At 39.2% G+C, this 14131-nt stretch overlaps 1 protein-coding gene across 1 annotated transcript in view; it reads right to left on the reverse strand.

The window, feature by feature from the left end:
- Positions 1-14131, reverse strand: part of SEC14L1 (SEC14-like 1 (S. cerevisiae)) — a 40684-nt gene that overhangs the window by 8371 nt on the left and 18182 nt on the right. Inside the window, exons 2-9 of the mRNA XM_010190575.1 lie at positions 9499-9648; positions 9279-9410; positions 7115-7243; positions 6626-6860; positions 5782-5891; positions 4791-4980; positions 1772-1860; positions 747-817 (exon numbers count right to left, since the gene is read on the reverse strand). Coding sequence (XP_010188877.1) covers positions 747-817; positions 1772-1860; positions 4791-4980; positions 5782-5891; positions 6626-6860; positions 7115-7243; positions 9279-9410; positions 9499-9648 — 1106 coding nt within the window. The remainder of the gene's footprint in view (positions 1-746; positions 818-1771; positions 1861-4790; positions 4981-5781; positions 5892-6625; positions 6861-7114; positions 7244-9278; positions 9411-9498; positions 9649-14131) is intronic.

Consider the following 14131-nt stretch of genomic DNA (forward strand, 5'->3'; position numbering starts at 1 on the left):
TGAAAAGAGACCAACAAACACTGTTTCTTTCCAGGGCCAGCCCCGCATTAATTCCACACCCTTAAATCCATTTTGCAGCTAACACTGTCATAAGTGACCTCTACAACAACTTAAAGATGGGATAGCAAGCCATTTTTTGACTGAACTTCACATGAAGTCATGTCATTATTTGGAAAACAAGACCACAGGTTTCACTGGAGCTTCCTGGCCTCACCTTGGATAAAGTAACCACACATAATAAATGTGGAATGCAAACAAGAACTGAGTGTAATGAGCCCTGGTATGTGCTATGGATGAACAACCGATATAAAAACAAGACCTGAAACTAGTGGAAAGGTTAACTGTGACATTCTTATAGTCTGACTTTCTTTGGCAGCCAGTACCAATGTCTGTCTATAACATCCCCCAGAAACAGAAGTGGGAGTTAGGCTGCATTGCTTTGCAGATGCACAACGGTAAAAGAGCAGAAGCACAACACCCCCATGTAGAACCATTACAAGCACGACACCGAGACTGCTGGAACCGGTGGTGTGTTTCCCTCAGGCTTGACCATGCAGATTGACTCCAGTGGTAACTGGGGAGGCTCTCAGTAACTGTGCTTCTATCTGCATGCAAGACACAGCCAATCCTTTGCTTGTGCCGTTTCATAAACTTTGCCCAGCAGCATCACATTGCCTGATGTTCCCCCCATGCACACTGTGAATCCAGGTCATGCCAAAAGAGCAGATCTACTTGTTGTATTTTACCTTATCGGCCTGCCAAATACTTTTGTATTCTCCTCACATCGCCTCAGTCCTTCTTCATTTATTGAGAGAACCTGTACAAGAAAACATGTTGTTTAGAGAAGACAGTCTTGAACTCAGTAGAAGTGATAAAGAAAAAACTGTTTATATCCAAAGGCTAACTACAAGCTCAAGCCAGCATAAAAGGTTTTTTCCCAAAGAATGAACTAGAAATCACTACATTTACCCCATTGCTTGATCTGGTTGAAAAATAAACATAACCTCCCAAAAAGGCAGTAAAATGTAAACAAGATCCTCCTGAAAACTGAGCGATACAGACAAGAAGTCTCCCTACACTTTTGTCCCTTTAAGCATTGATTTCCTATTTACTTAGAAATTAAAGCCCCTTTTAAAGTCACAGAAAGTAATCTGGAAACAGAACTAGGGCATACAAACAAAATTTAATATGTGCCTGGAAATGCCACCGGAAGAGAAAAAGTAAAATCTCACTCCTGCATCTTGTGGTTACTATGGGCTGCAGCTGTCATTACCTGGAGCAAAAAAAAAAAATTCAAATATTGCAAACCTGGAATTCTGCTAGCTTTCTTCTTGGAAGCTGAGCAGATCCACAGTAACACAGTCTGAGTGATGCCTTTAGAGAAGGCAAAATTACAGGCAAGTACTTTTTCCTTCAAAAGGAACTATTTTTATCCTTGGAGTACAGGCTTGACAAAATCTGAGCATGGTATTTCTCTTCTGTACTAATGCAGAGACTTAAGTTTGAAGCACTGCACAAACTGCAGAGGAACCTGTGAAAATGCTAACCAATATCTATAGGAGCTGCCAAGAACTACGCCTTTCCGCCATCAGCTTGCAGTTGGAAAGAATGCAGAAGATCAGCTACCAGGAGCTTTCAGATGTATTTGATCCAAAAACAGACTGCCAGAGAATACATCAAAATATCCAGTGATGAATGTTCTGGCAGAAGAGAAAATTTCTAAATGAAAATATCACATTGTTAGCAACTTGCTGACTCCAAAAATACTTACATATCGAAGCAAGGCCTCTTCCCCGAGAGCTCGTACTAAGCCTTTAGTATCCATCTGTCCCAATCTTAGCACATACAGCGGGCGACCATCTGAAAAACGAGAAGAAATATACCAACATAACCCTTATTTTTACAGCAAAGACAATTTGAGTGAACTAGTTTTATGCTAAAAATCCAAATGGAAACAAACCATAATCAGTTCAAATTTTGTTATACAGCTGAGAGAGGGAGAACCTGGAGCAGATGGCAATACAAACTTTACTGTGTTCAGCTACACCAAGAGACTGCCTGTAAGTGAGCTGCAAAAGTTTAATGGACACATCTTGATACAAAAATAACTCCTCTATCTGCAAGGAAAGTTCAAAGGGCTTCAACAAGTAAATCGGTACACACAAGACCTTGGTAAACACAATTACAGACCAGAACTGTAATTAGCTTCCAGGACTGCTGAGACACAGGAAAAGCTTTAGTCCATTAGGGTAATGAAGAGTTGTAGCAAAGGCTGCTATCACACATGGCACAATACCGCTCTGGGTAGCTACCCTGAGTTCTGGGAATTAAACAAAACAAAGCTTTAACCCACAGACTTGCTTTCTGCAACATTTGCTGAAGTCACACCTTTCACTGTGTCATTACACACTATGTGGCACTGGCACACAGCCTCACAGGCAGGTTAAGCCTGGTAAGAACAGATTCTGTTCCAGAGATGAGCTGCAGATGGACCCTCTGCATCCAAAGCCTTGACTTTTCACGGTCATCTCGCTGCATACTGGGGCATCCTGATACTGTCCAGGATACAGAGGCATTAAGTGTTAACAACTACATTGCCTGAATTTGAGAACCAAAGCTTGCATTTGTGGCTCTTTGTAACAGCAGCTAATTGTCCAAAACAGCTTCCAACCTTTTCCCAAAGCTGTGATACATTTTTTTAAGCTTTGCTCCATCTATTCTAGTACACAAGCTAAATAATCAGCAACTTATAAAACTGAATATACTATGACACAAAAATTAAAAACCAGCTTTCCACATAAAAATCTCCCTGAAGTCCTGTTGTCTGTTTAGCTTCACTTCCCTGCAACAACTGTAAAGAGCAGTAACAAATGATTATTAAGTCCTTTGGGACACAAGGAAAGAAACCCTCAAGATATGCTATTAAACAAACAAACAAAACTGCAGAGTCAAGTTATTTATTTGGCAAAGACACTACCTCCATGAAAGTTCACAGTCTTTTGTATTTTATCAGGTGGTCTAAAAGAAAGTGTTGTTTTAACATCAGCACACTTATCTTGGACTGTAATGTTTAGCTTTTGAAACACTAAACAAAAAGAGCTATTAACCTTTATAGCAGGTCTCCCTCCTCACAGATGCACATGCATCCGAAAAACCGAACTAATAGTTTACTAACCCAGGTCCACCCAAATAACACACGAAGGAAAGTCTCAACTGACAGTGCTGTATTATCACTGTACATTTTATACTCCATTAGAGCTTCGTGATTTTAAAGAAAAAAATTGACTGAAGCACTCTTGTCAAAATAAAAGCCACTCAGATGTATAGAAAACTGTGCCAATTTTAAGCCAAATTAACTTTTGTTCTTTTGCACTAACAGCTCGTTCTAGACAACATGCTTAATAACCGCAGCTGCCTTTGCTTTAGTGCTAAAAGCTATACAGAATTCAACTAGCTTCAGTTTGGCACATTTTGCATATGTAGGAGGAAAGGAGCAATACCAGAAAAGAGGGTTTAAAAAAAGAACCCAACACTGAAATTTTAAATTATAGAGAATTGCTCAGTTTTGAAATTCTCTATTTCCATTATTGACAAACCTATGCTTTACTTGTGGGAGTGCTACAAAAGAGACCAAAGGAACTCCAGGGGAAGGGCGGAGTAGGGCATGAAGTTCACCACAAGACTGAAGAACGTCTCAGAAAAACATTAAACCACCCTTTGATGCATTCTGTGCCTTTCTACTCACTGGCAGAACCCAGTTTTGTGCTATTGACAGAGGAAGTCTTGGCAAAGAAAGGACAAGGAACCAACAGAATGGGAGAACTTATTCACAGGGGCTTTACAAGCATTTGTCATTTTCCATTTTCTCAGTTTGAGGTCTGTCAAACCCAAAGCAGCAGGGGAAAGCTATTCAAGCTCTTCAGCTTGAATAAACTTCAGTGATTAAACTTCTGCTGTGTCCTCCCTGTCTCCTGGCCACTGCTGCTGACAGTTTCCTGTCCTGCTTCACATGCTTCTTGTAGCAGGAAGAGCTAGCAGAAACAATGGTGCTTAGTGGGGAAAAGACTAAATCAGAACACAGATAACTCACAGTAAGAGATAATTTCCTTATCTAAAGAGCCCAGCTTGCCTCAAGCAACAAATTCCAAAACATTTCATTTTTGTGTATGTATTAGCAACAAGATCAGTGCAAGATAAAACAAGTGGAGGGATAGGAGAGCATGTCAGGCATAGTCGTCCATGTTTTAAAGACCTGGCCATGGCTCACCGTACAAAGGGAATTCAGCCAAAGCTTCTTCCCTTCTTAAATAAACCTGCTCTGTTTGATGTTTTGGCAACATCCCACTTCTCATCATTAAGCTGATTGTAATGCCAAATAAGTACTCATTTATGCCATCAGCAGACTTATCCAACATCAGAAATAAGTTGATTAGAAAGATATACTTATTTACAAACATCTTTTAATCACTGAAATAGAATACTCAGCATTTGCATAACATCCTTCTAAGCATCTCAGAGCACTACAGAAGTGCAATTAACAACTTTTTAAGCTACTGGTGAAGCAGAGCTCTTTAGAGAGTTAAATACGTCAGTATTAGTCAGAAATATTAGGAACTAGGAGTCTGCCTTCGCCAACTAAGGAGCTCGCAACATCAATTTAAATTCATTTAGTACATAGCAACTGAGAAGTTCTAACCATCTTTCCAGTCACCTCCAGTTAACAGAGGGACAACTATCACCTTTAATTCAGAACACTAAAAGCTGTTCAATATCCACCCTATAAACCATACCTTTGTCATGGTGGTGCCAGCCTCCTGCGTAGTAATCTTGGAGTACTTGAGGAGGGTTCCAGGTGTCTAGAATATAGTCTACCTGGTGCTGCTTACGCCATGTCAACGACTGGCAAAGGATCTCTCTTGCTTTATCAATGTTGAAGTCCCGGGCACGCAGGAATCTTAAAATGTGCTCATCCTTTGGGATCTATTAAAAAAACCAAACAACAAAAAACCTCAAAACAAATAAACAAAAGAAACAAAACCAAACGCCAATGTAATTTTGTATTCAAGGTCTGAAACAAGAACAACAACAACAAAAAAAACAAAAGCTGAAAAACATGCCTCAGTGCAAGAGGATGGTATGTAACAGTGGAAGTTACTCAAGCAAATCAGTCTTTCTTTGCAACAGAAACAAGCCCTTGTCAGGTACTGCAGCTACCTTTGTACAAGAGGTATAAAAATTTCATGAACTCTAATGTAATCATTTACACCTGTATGACCATACTAAGTCAGTCCAATTTAAATGAATCTAAGGACAAAACATAGACTGCATTTCATTGCTAAGGAAAAGGAAGCTGAGACATACATGCAAATCACAAGCCACTGGAAAACCCCCAGCCTTGCTATCAGTGATTTAACTGGCCACTTCGCTTCCCTTTCAGTATTGCACTTAAGGACATAGATTTGAGATATGTTTGGTCAAAGCAAACAAATGTAAAAATAAGGTTATTGTAGAACCAGGCCAACTTACAAACATGATGTTACTCCCTTGTGCTGGTTTATTGACATTCTGAGAAGTAGTCACACTATTTGTTTAAGCACCTCAGCTGGCCAAGTCAGCTGGACAGCCACAGTGAACTTCTGCTACTGCTACTGTACAGAAGACCTTATTTAGGGTTTGATCACGGAAGACCACTTAACAGAACAGTTAGCCACAGGAGGTATGGCATGTTGCATCACATCCACCATGCATATCACACATTCTGAGACACCAACAGTAACTTACTTTGCCTTTGTGCGTCTCCTGGAGCCACTGCCTCAGCCGAATGAGGCAGCTTTCCTGCATTGGTGTCAAGTCACCCAGATACCTCTTGATGTAATCTGCATCTAGCTTGTCTAAAAGGACACATACAAGTGATTAGAGTAGTCCTGAACTGACCTTATCAAAGCAGCAAATGATCTTATATGCTGATATCTGAGGCAGAGAAGCAGATGCTTTATGTTCTGTGCAGTCAGAACTGAATAAGGTCTCTTTGAATTAATGAAAAGATAAGCGAAGCAACATACACAGTCATCTTAATGGTAAACCAAGAAGATTAATTCTCCTGCAACTAAGAAAGGAATAAGCCCAGACATTTATAGAAGCATTTTGCTAGTATATTCAGATTTGTCAATCCACAGCACCATAGCGCTTGCTGCTTCTGGAACTACTTAGAGAAGCATTGACCTAAATATTGCAGTGCAACAATTTTCCCAAATTCCCATATTTACAGGGGAAGCAAGATACAACAGAAGATTGTGTCCAGGGCAGCTTCAGTCCTTGCCTCCCTGTTATTCTTACAGTTACACTCATCCCTGAATCTCAGGGCAAGAAGTAGGCCATACATTTGCAATCCAACGAACAGCAAAGCAAAGTTTTTCTGCTCATATCTGATCTTCATTTACTAAAAAGATCAGCTCATAACTGCTATCCAAGCTATCCCAGGCTACTGCTTTGCAAGCCTGCACTTTAACACTGCACATTGCCAAAGAGCCAACGTAATGAATTTCAGCTGCCCACGAGAAGCAGCACAGTGCTGAGAGCACCTACAGTACAAAGAATCCCATTAAAACAAGTCAGACCACCATACCATCAGGAGTTCCTGCTGTGGGCTCCGAGGGGCTGCTTGAGGTGTTGAGGATCTCCTTGTTGTTCAAACCCTCCTTTGTGGCAGAGTCTGGTATATTAATAGCAGGTGAAACTGGTCGTCTTATGTGGGATGTGCTGCTCTCCAATTTACATGCAACAGGAGGAGTCCAACGAGGAACAAAAGTTATTCCTTCTTCCTCCAGCTGCTTCAGGTAGTATTCTATTATTTCTTTTCCCTTCAGAAAAAAAAAATTACTTCAGCTACTAAAAACACCCATTTAGACACAGAAAGAATTGGGCTGGAAATGTATTAGAGAGGTCTGGCCACTTAAAGATTCCACTTGAAAATACAGACCTACACACACATGCTGCCCCGGGCTAAAGAGTAAAGAGCCCAGCTTTTTGAGCAGAGCAGCCTGTTACCTAGCAGCAGCTACATTGTCTTTTGGTAACTTAGAGCCAGGCACCTCCTTCATGACTGCAGGCTCACCTTTTTAATATTGCTGGTGTACTGCTTCATGGCAATCTTTTCCACTGTGCTTTCAAAACCAAAAAAAGATTTTATATCCAGACTTGCTGACTGTTCAAAACAGGTCCAGTCTTCATTGTCAGGATGAACCTATTAGTCGAAAGAAGGTCATACAGTTTAGCTACCCATTTAGTTCTTTTTTCTTCACAAAATCTGAAATCACTGTTTCTTGTTTTACAGGTTCACATACTCAAAACCATTCAAGTGGAATTCAGTCTTCTGCTTCATTTGCAAAACAGTTTGGAAAAGGTAACACTAAAGAGTGGAAAGCTGAGATGCCCTCCTGAAGTCCCACGGCTAGCACAGCACATTTTTTCTCTTCATAAGAAAGGAGCAGGTAGAGAAATACTAGTGCACTAGCCAAGAGCCAAAAGACATGCACATTTATACAATTAACACGATCTCATTCTAGAAGTGGGCCGTGACTGTAGCCGTGTATCTGTGGAACAGGGTAAAACACTTCCCAGTGAACTTTCTGCTGCTGCTGTGGGGTGGACTGCCAGGCCAAGGCCAGCTAAGCCTAAGGACTGCAGCGTGTACAGTGTTAGCGTTTCCAAGCACTGCAGTCTAGACACGTTTGCAACAGACACACTGCAATAGATCATCTCCTCATTAACCTATGAAGTATCTTAGTATTTTGTAGACTAAGGACTATTTTACTTTGTTCTCCTACAATAATGCTAGAGAAGTGTAAACTTCTGAAACAGGTCACAGCTGAATAAGCTGCCTCAGACCACTCCCAAATTTCTTCTTCGGCTGTATCTTAGTTTGCTGAGAGACGATCCTGAAACAGATGTTACTACGGTGAAGTAAAGCTGTTTTCTAAACTCTCTTCAGCTAAAAAACACTTGCCTAAGGAATTTCCAGGCTGGGCTCTGAATTCATATTTATACAAACATCATGGAAGGCTGGATTTCTGAGTGTTCAATTGTCCTGATGCCTTAAGATCACCCTCCACTTCACAACATGCCAAAACTGACTGGGAACAGTATCAACATTTTATAATGAGACAACTACACCAAAAAAAATTTGCCTTAATTTGCTTTTTTCTGCATTAGAGAATGAGGATTACAAGAATAGCTTATACAGCTTTAGCAAAAATCGTAACATTTAAGAATCTTCCTGTTCTTTCATAAATTCAGTTATAAAACTAATAAGAATTAACTTTCAAAAACTATTTATTCTTGAATTAAAATTCTGTTTTGCATTTACCTAACAATTTCTTGATCGAGTAGAGAGCAAGGGCAAGGAGAAGTGGTGTGTTTTGTATATATTTATCACATGTCATTTTCTGTATAGCATTTCCCCTGTTTAAACTGAGCTTTCACAGAAAAATTGCAGGTGGAAAAGTATTTTTAAATATGCCTTGGAAATAATTGCAGAAATAGTAATAATAATGAAATCAGATAATAGTGTCAAGTGGGTCTGACATCCAGTGACTTTTTAACCATGGTTCTGTACACAACAGAGAATGTTATCACCTGCACATAAAAAGAAAGCTACAGTACAAATAAATGGGTCACATTTGCTAGCTTTGATTTGACCTTTTTCATCGATTTGAAGTTTTACTGCTACACATGTCTGCTGTATGAGCCTGTGAATATTGACTTAGCCATTCAGAAAATAAAACATGACCAGAGCACAGCAGTAAGCATGCCACCAGGCTCCTCTGCATTAGAAAACGTCTGCACTGAAGATCAAGAAGGATGGAGAGAATTAGGTTAAAACATAACTGACTTGAACATTTGTCTGAGCTGAGCAGAAGGCAAATAAGCTATGCTGAACTTTCCTTTAACAGTTCTGTCAGAGCATCATCAGCTTCACCAAGCCCTACAGTGCTATTACAGACCACAGATTCGCCTGAACAGAGCTGTCAAACACAGCCAATTATGTTGTGTTCTGCTCTCTGAGAAGATGCTCAAACATGAGGGTGCCAAACTTGTCTCAGTTCTTCAAGCAAGTGTGTTACTTTTAACACTAGCAACAATTATCACTCATGGCGGTGTGTTAGTTATTTTTTCTTGCAAGGCAAGAGCCAAGAACAACCCAACTTCTGTTTATGAATCCTGAAATCTAAACACTGACATAGCTCCATCTGTAGCACCACCGAGAGCCTGTTACTCACTGTGTAACAGCAGTGCTCATTAATAATGACTCTATTAGAGAAGGTTTCATTGTAGGCTTCTATATGCAAAGTCCTTTCTCGTCTGTTCAAAGAATTCTTCTGGACAAAGTAGACATAATCCACTCCTGCAATCTGAGGAAGATGACACAGATTCTGTTAAGATACAGCATTCACATGAAAGTATCCAGAAGTATAAAACAGGCACTTCAAGCCTAATCACCTTTTTCAACAGCCGTGGTGCATCTATATCCAGCTTACAACGCCGTTCTATCACATGGATAGCTTCATCCTCGCTCTTGTATTCATTTACAGTGTCACTGGCTACAAACATAGGGATCAGAGGACACGTTGGAAACCTTCTTTCATATGCCTATAAGGATGGAGAGAAAAGAAAACAAACTATCATCAGAATTAATTTCCAAGGGTGTGCATAGGGTTCCTTTTTGACACCACCAGCATTTGGAGGCACAGTGCCCTTCGTACCTTTCACACAAGGGACTGAGCCTTCCTGAAGTCCACATTGTAGCTGAAAAATGCCATGGTGCATTCCAAACAATCAATTTACTAATACATTCCTAATATAGGCCTTTCCAGGTAAATGTTTTTAAAACAACACACAAAATACCCCATTTCTCCCCTCCCTCCAAAACCAAAGTTGTTCATTATGTACAATGACAACCCTCTTGTCAGCAGTAATAGAAAAATAAGACCCTCCAGTTCTAAAATACCACAAGACAAAACAATTATATCTTGGATTAAAAAACCCACACGCTAATTATCGGTGTTTCACCAAGCTGTCTAGAGGGCTTTCCACACAGCTCCCAAAGGTCTAATAAGAACATTTCAAAGCCTGTTTCTTAAGCTAATAGAGCTCTCAAGCTCCCTATGCACAGAGTATTCATTTCACTGCAGTTTATCAGCTTACTATTTTGTCCAACAACACGCAGTAAGTCTTTCTAATAAAATGAGGTCATTTCATACTTCTGAAAATTTAAACTTCATGCACTAATGCAGAGCTAGCAATAGCTTTAATTCTGGTTAAGGAATACAGTCATGTAAATAAGTTAATCTCTTAAATACTTGACACACACAGGGAAGATGGTATTAAATCAGACACAGTCTGAAAGGATAGTTAAGAATCAGAGATCAGTAAAACAGGAAAGATGAAAATTAGAGTCATCCCCAATAGTAAACTTGTTGAATTTTAGTTTTAGAACTACTGTGACTGGAGAATACAACACAACTGCATATTCCTTCCCTTTTTTTTAATAGTCATTAGCGTACCTCCAATTCTCTTTATTTGTCTGGGTTTTTTTACTCATGGGGCAGCAGTACAGTAACTAATTCTTTCCAAATTCTGACTGCTTTCATTTTTGCTATTATCAGAACCTAGTTGATTTGGTAGAAATGTGGTATTTGCAAGGTGTCCCAAATGCAGAAAAAAACTTCAGAAACAAATTAAATCTGAGAGCAGAACATGAAACAATTCTTCTGAAGAGCTAAAACATCCACTCTGTCCTTTTAAAGAATTTTAACTGTTCTGAATATGTCTGGGTTGCAGCACAGGAACAGCACCAACAGGGAGAGGGTGTGGAAGAAAATAAGCAGCAGCTGCAGAAAGAATGCAATGGTGGTGCTGGAAAAGAAAAGGTCTCTTAAATCTTCCTTTATAAGAATAAAAACAGTTTGTTACAAGTGTTCAAACATAGTTTGAACGCAGTGTTACTATGGTGACAGTAGTGCAAAGCACTAAAACAGTGCCAGCTTTTTTCTCCTCGTGCATATTTTTAAACCATTTTTGCAGCATGATTGTCCCAAGTTCATAAAGCTCCTCTGTAACATACCAGAAAGCAGGACCAGTGAGTACACATGCTCCTTTTTTTCAGATTTTTGATTTGTGCACAGCTGGTTTTGTTTAAATTAAGAATAGAAATCATTTCTGGGTTTGAGATGTGTGCACAATAGAAGTGATAGAGCATCAGTGTTGTAACACAATAGCAAGCAGTGGGAAAATAACCTTTCACAGCTCCAAGAGAAAAGGAGGATGGGTCCTATTAACATGGTGTAAGAAGCTTCTTCTTTCTTTAATGAGGCTTTTGTTCTGGACAGAAGGCTGTACATTTTACAGTCCTTCAATAATATCTCAGCCGTCTCACTGAATAAGTCTCAGCATTCTTTCTAAATGAATACGTACTTTAACTATATATTGTTATGTGTTGTCCTAAGTCAGAAAAAGAAAAGACCCCAGAAGAAGCAGAATTGAGAACTAATTCTGGTTTTCAGATTGCTTCATTTAATTTTTTTTTTCATTTGATAACTTTATGTTACAAGAATTATTTTATAGACAGAAGAGGAGTGAAAGTAGTTATCTAACATTTTCTCACTATTTTTAAAGTATTTTTATTTTCGGATCACAAAGATTTTTCCCCTCTATGCCAAGCCTTTGCAAGTCTCCTTCATAGCACATACTGATGCATTTCTCATCTTAGTCCTCAAAATGCTTCCCATTTCCCCTGTGAACACTCGCAAAATATAACATTACCTGCTCATAAGTGTTTATTGAACTGTGAACAAAAAAACACCCAAGAAGAATTTGTTTTTCTGAATGGGAAGACTGAATTGAATGCGTTCAATTTGAAAGAGAACAAAGTAATTATCTGCCAGAAGTTGGCAAGCTCAATGCTTACAGCAACAAAGTACTTGAAGGTTTCAAAGAGATTAACAGCGACACAGGATTCTTTCTTCCTAAAGAACACTCACACAGAGTACTGAAAACTATTCAGTCAGTTTTATTGGGCTCTTAAATTAGACTGATTTTCTTTCTTTATGTACCATTGCCAATATGTTCTTGTAACACAGCATTTCTCAGCACAGCCTTGTTTGAAGAAAAAGTGATTACAGCAAACCATAGCCACATCAAAATATTTGATCCGATTTAAGCATAGCTGTCTCTTCCACATGTGGCAAACAGCTCTCTTTCATACTGCAGAGCAGGCAGGAAAAAGCTGCTGAAGACTATAGGACACAAAGATTTGCTGCACCGTGAACCAGCACAGCACAGGAAGAAAACCTGTAATTTGTGGTACAGCACAACAAGAGACACATGAGTCAAAGCAGTACATGCATCACCAAACTTGGAGCTATTAAAATAGCATGAGACGATTAAAGAGAGATCAAACACTGATTTTTCTTTTCTAATAATAGCATTGAATGGATTCGTGTTATTGAGCTGTTTTGAGCCAGAAATTGTTTCAAGTCCAGCTTTGCAGACAAAAAAATAACTGAACTGCATTATCCAATATTCCTTTAGCAGCCTAATAAAGCAGAGTATATAATAAAATGCTACACATTTTTGCTGTATGACAGGTCTCTCTTTACAAATAAAATCATTGGATATTACACACCTGTCTGTCAGGATTTCAATTTTACGGTATAGATACAATCACAAATTCCTCAAAAGCAAAGCAGCTGCAATAATCCTGATGGACTCAACGCAAGAGTGAAATGCTGCTGCTGTAGGACTGACTGCATCCAAGAAGGCTGTTGCAAGGATGTGACTTAATTTTACCATTTTCTTCTGTCACATTAAAAAAATATGACGTGTGAAGATTCTGATATGTAACACAAGTGAAAGTGCAGGCGTGCTCATCCTCAAAGCCTCCACAATTGGTGCTGGGCTTGAAATGAAAAGTTGCAACATCTCTCTGGCTAAGAGAGACATATATGTACAGACCTTTCAAAAACTCATTTTATGCCTGCAGTTCTGCTGTTTCCTAATAACGTACTTTACTATTTCCACCAGCCTCTGGAACACTTGTGTACTCTGATATACTGGAAGCTGGCACGGTGCACAAAGAAAAACAGCATGGTGAAGCAGCTTGAGCTTGAAGTTTAATGGGCTCATTATATAAACCCTTAACTTTCTTAATGCATGTTAACAGTAAGAATGCTGTCAAGCATAATTTCAACCAAAATAGCACTGTATTAAAGCTTCTTTTTCAACTGCTTCCCTTAGCAACTCATGTTCAGAGTAGAGTCAAAACAACAGGATTTATTTTACTTTTATCTCTGCTAGTATTTCAGCTGTGTTTAAAGACATGAAAGCAGTTCAGAAGTGAGATGATTTCAAACCCATTGCAGACATTTTGTATACCCAAGGGAATTACACTCCCTGCCTCTGCCCTTAGATTTTGGGATTCTAATATCAGCGATAATAGGATCATTTCAAAATACCACCTTTACAACAGCATTTATGTATGACCCCAACCCCATTTTCAGGAGGTCCAAAGACACTTATGGGTTTTTGCTTCTCAAACCATGCCTAGGGCTAATAAAATACCTTGATAATAGGCACGTGCTCAGTCTTCAGTGGAGAAAGTCAGTAATTTATGCAAATAAGTTACTCAGCTTCTCTGCCCAGATCCATATCTTCCCAGCCTCCTGCCTTAAACAGTAGGGATTGTCCAATATTTCCATTAGATGACTCAAAACTAATTTCTATGCTTGCAAGAATAAAAAAAAGATCTGACAAAACTTGCAAGCAATCTTACACTGTAATGCTGAGAGTAGCTGAATCCTCCAAATAGAACTTCTAACTTGGTGAAGTAGGAATTTTAGTCACCATTCAGAAAATGAAGCACATTAAGTGCTTTTCTTAATAGCTTAATTGCATGAAACACAATGTGAAGAGGTTTTATTTCGTTGATGTTTTCTGTCCAAAATCCTAAAAGCAGCACAACATCTTTCAAGAACACCTCGAGAGACTCATCCTCGCAACTGAATCTAGTCCACTGCATTTCATGTGTACCACATACAAACTTTAATTTCTGCCTGCAATACCTGACCACATTTGG

Source organism: Mesitornis unicolor, unplaced genomic scaffold (assembly GCF_000695765.1).
Source record: "Mesitornis unicolor isolate BGI_N332 unplaced genomic scaffold, ASM69576v1 scaffold28378, whole genome shotgun sequence".
In the NCBI taxonomy this organism is placed as follows: Eukaryota; Metazoa; Chordata; class Aves; order Mesitornithiformes; family Mesitornithidae; genus Mesitornis; species Mesitornis unicolor.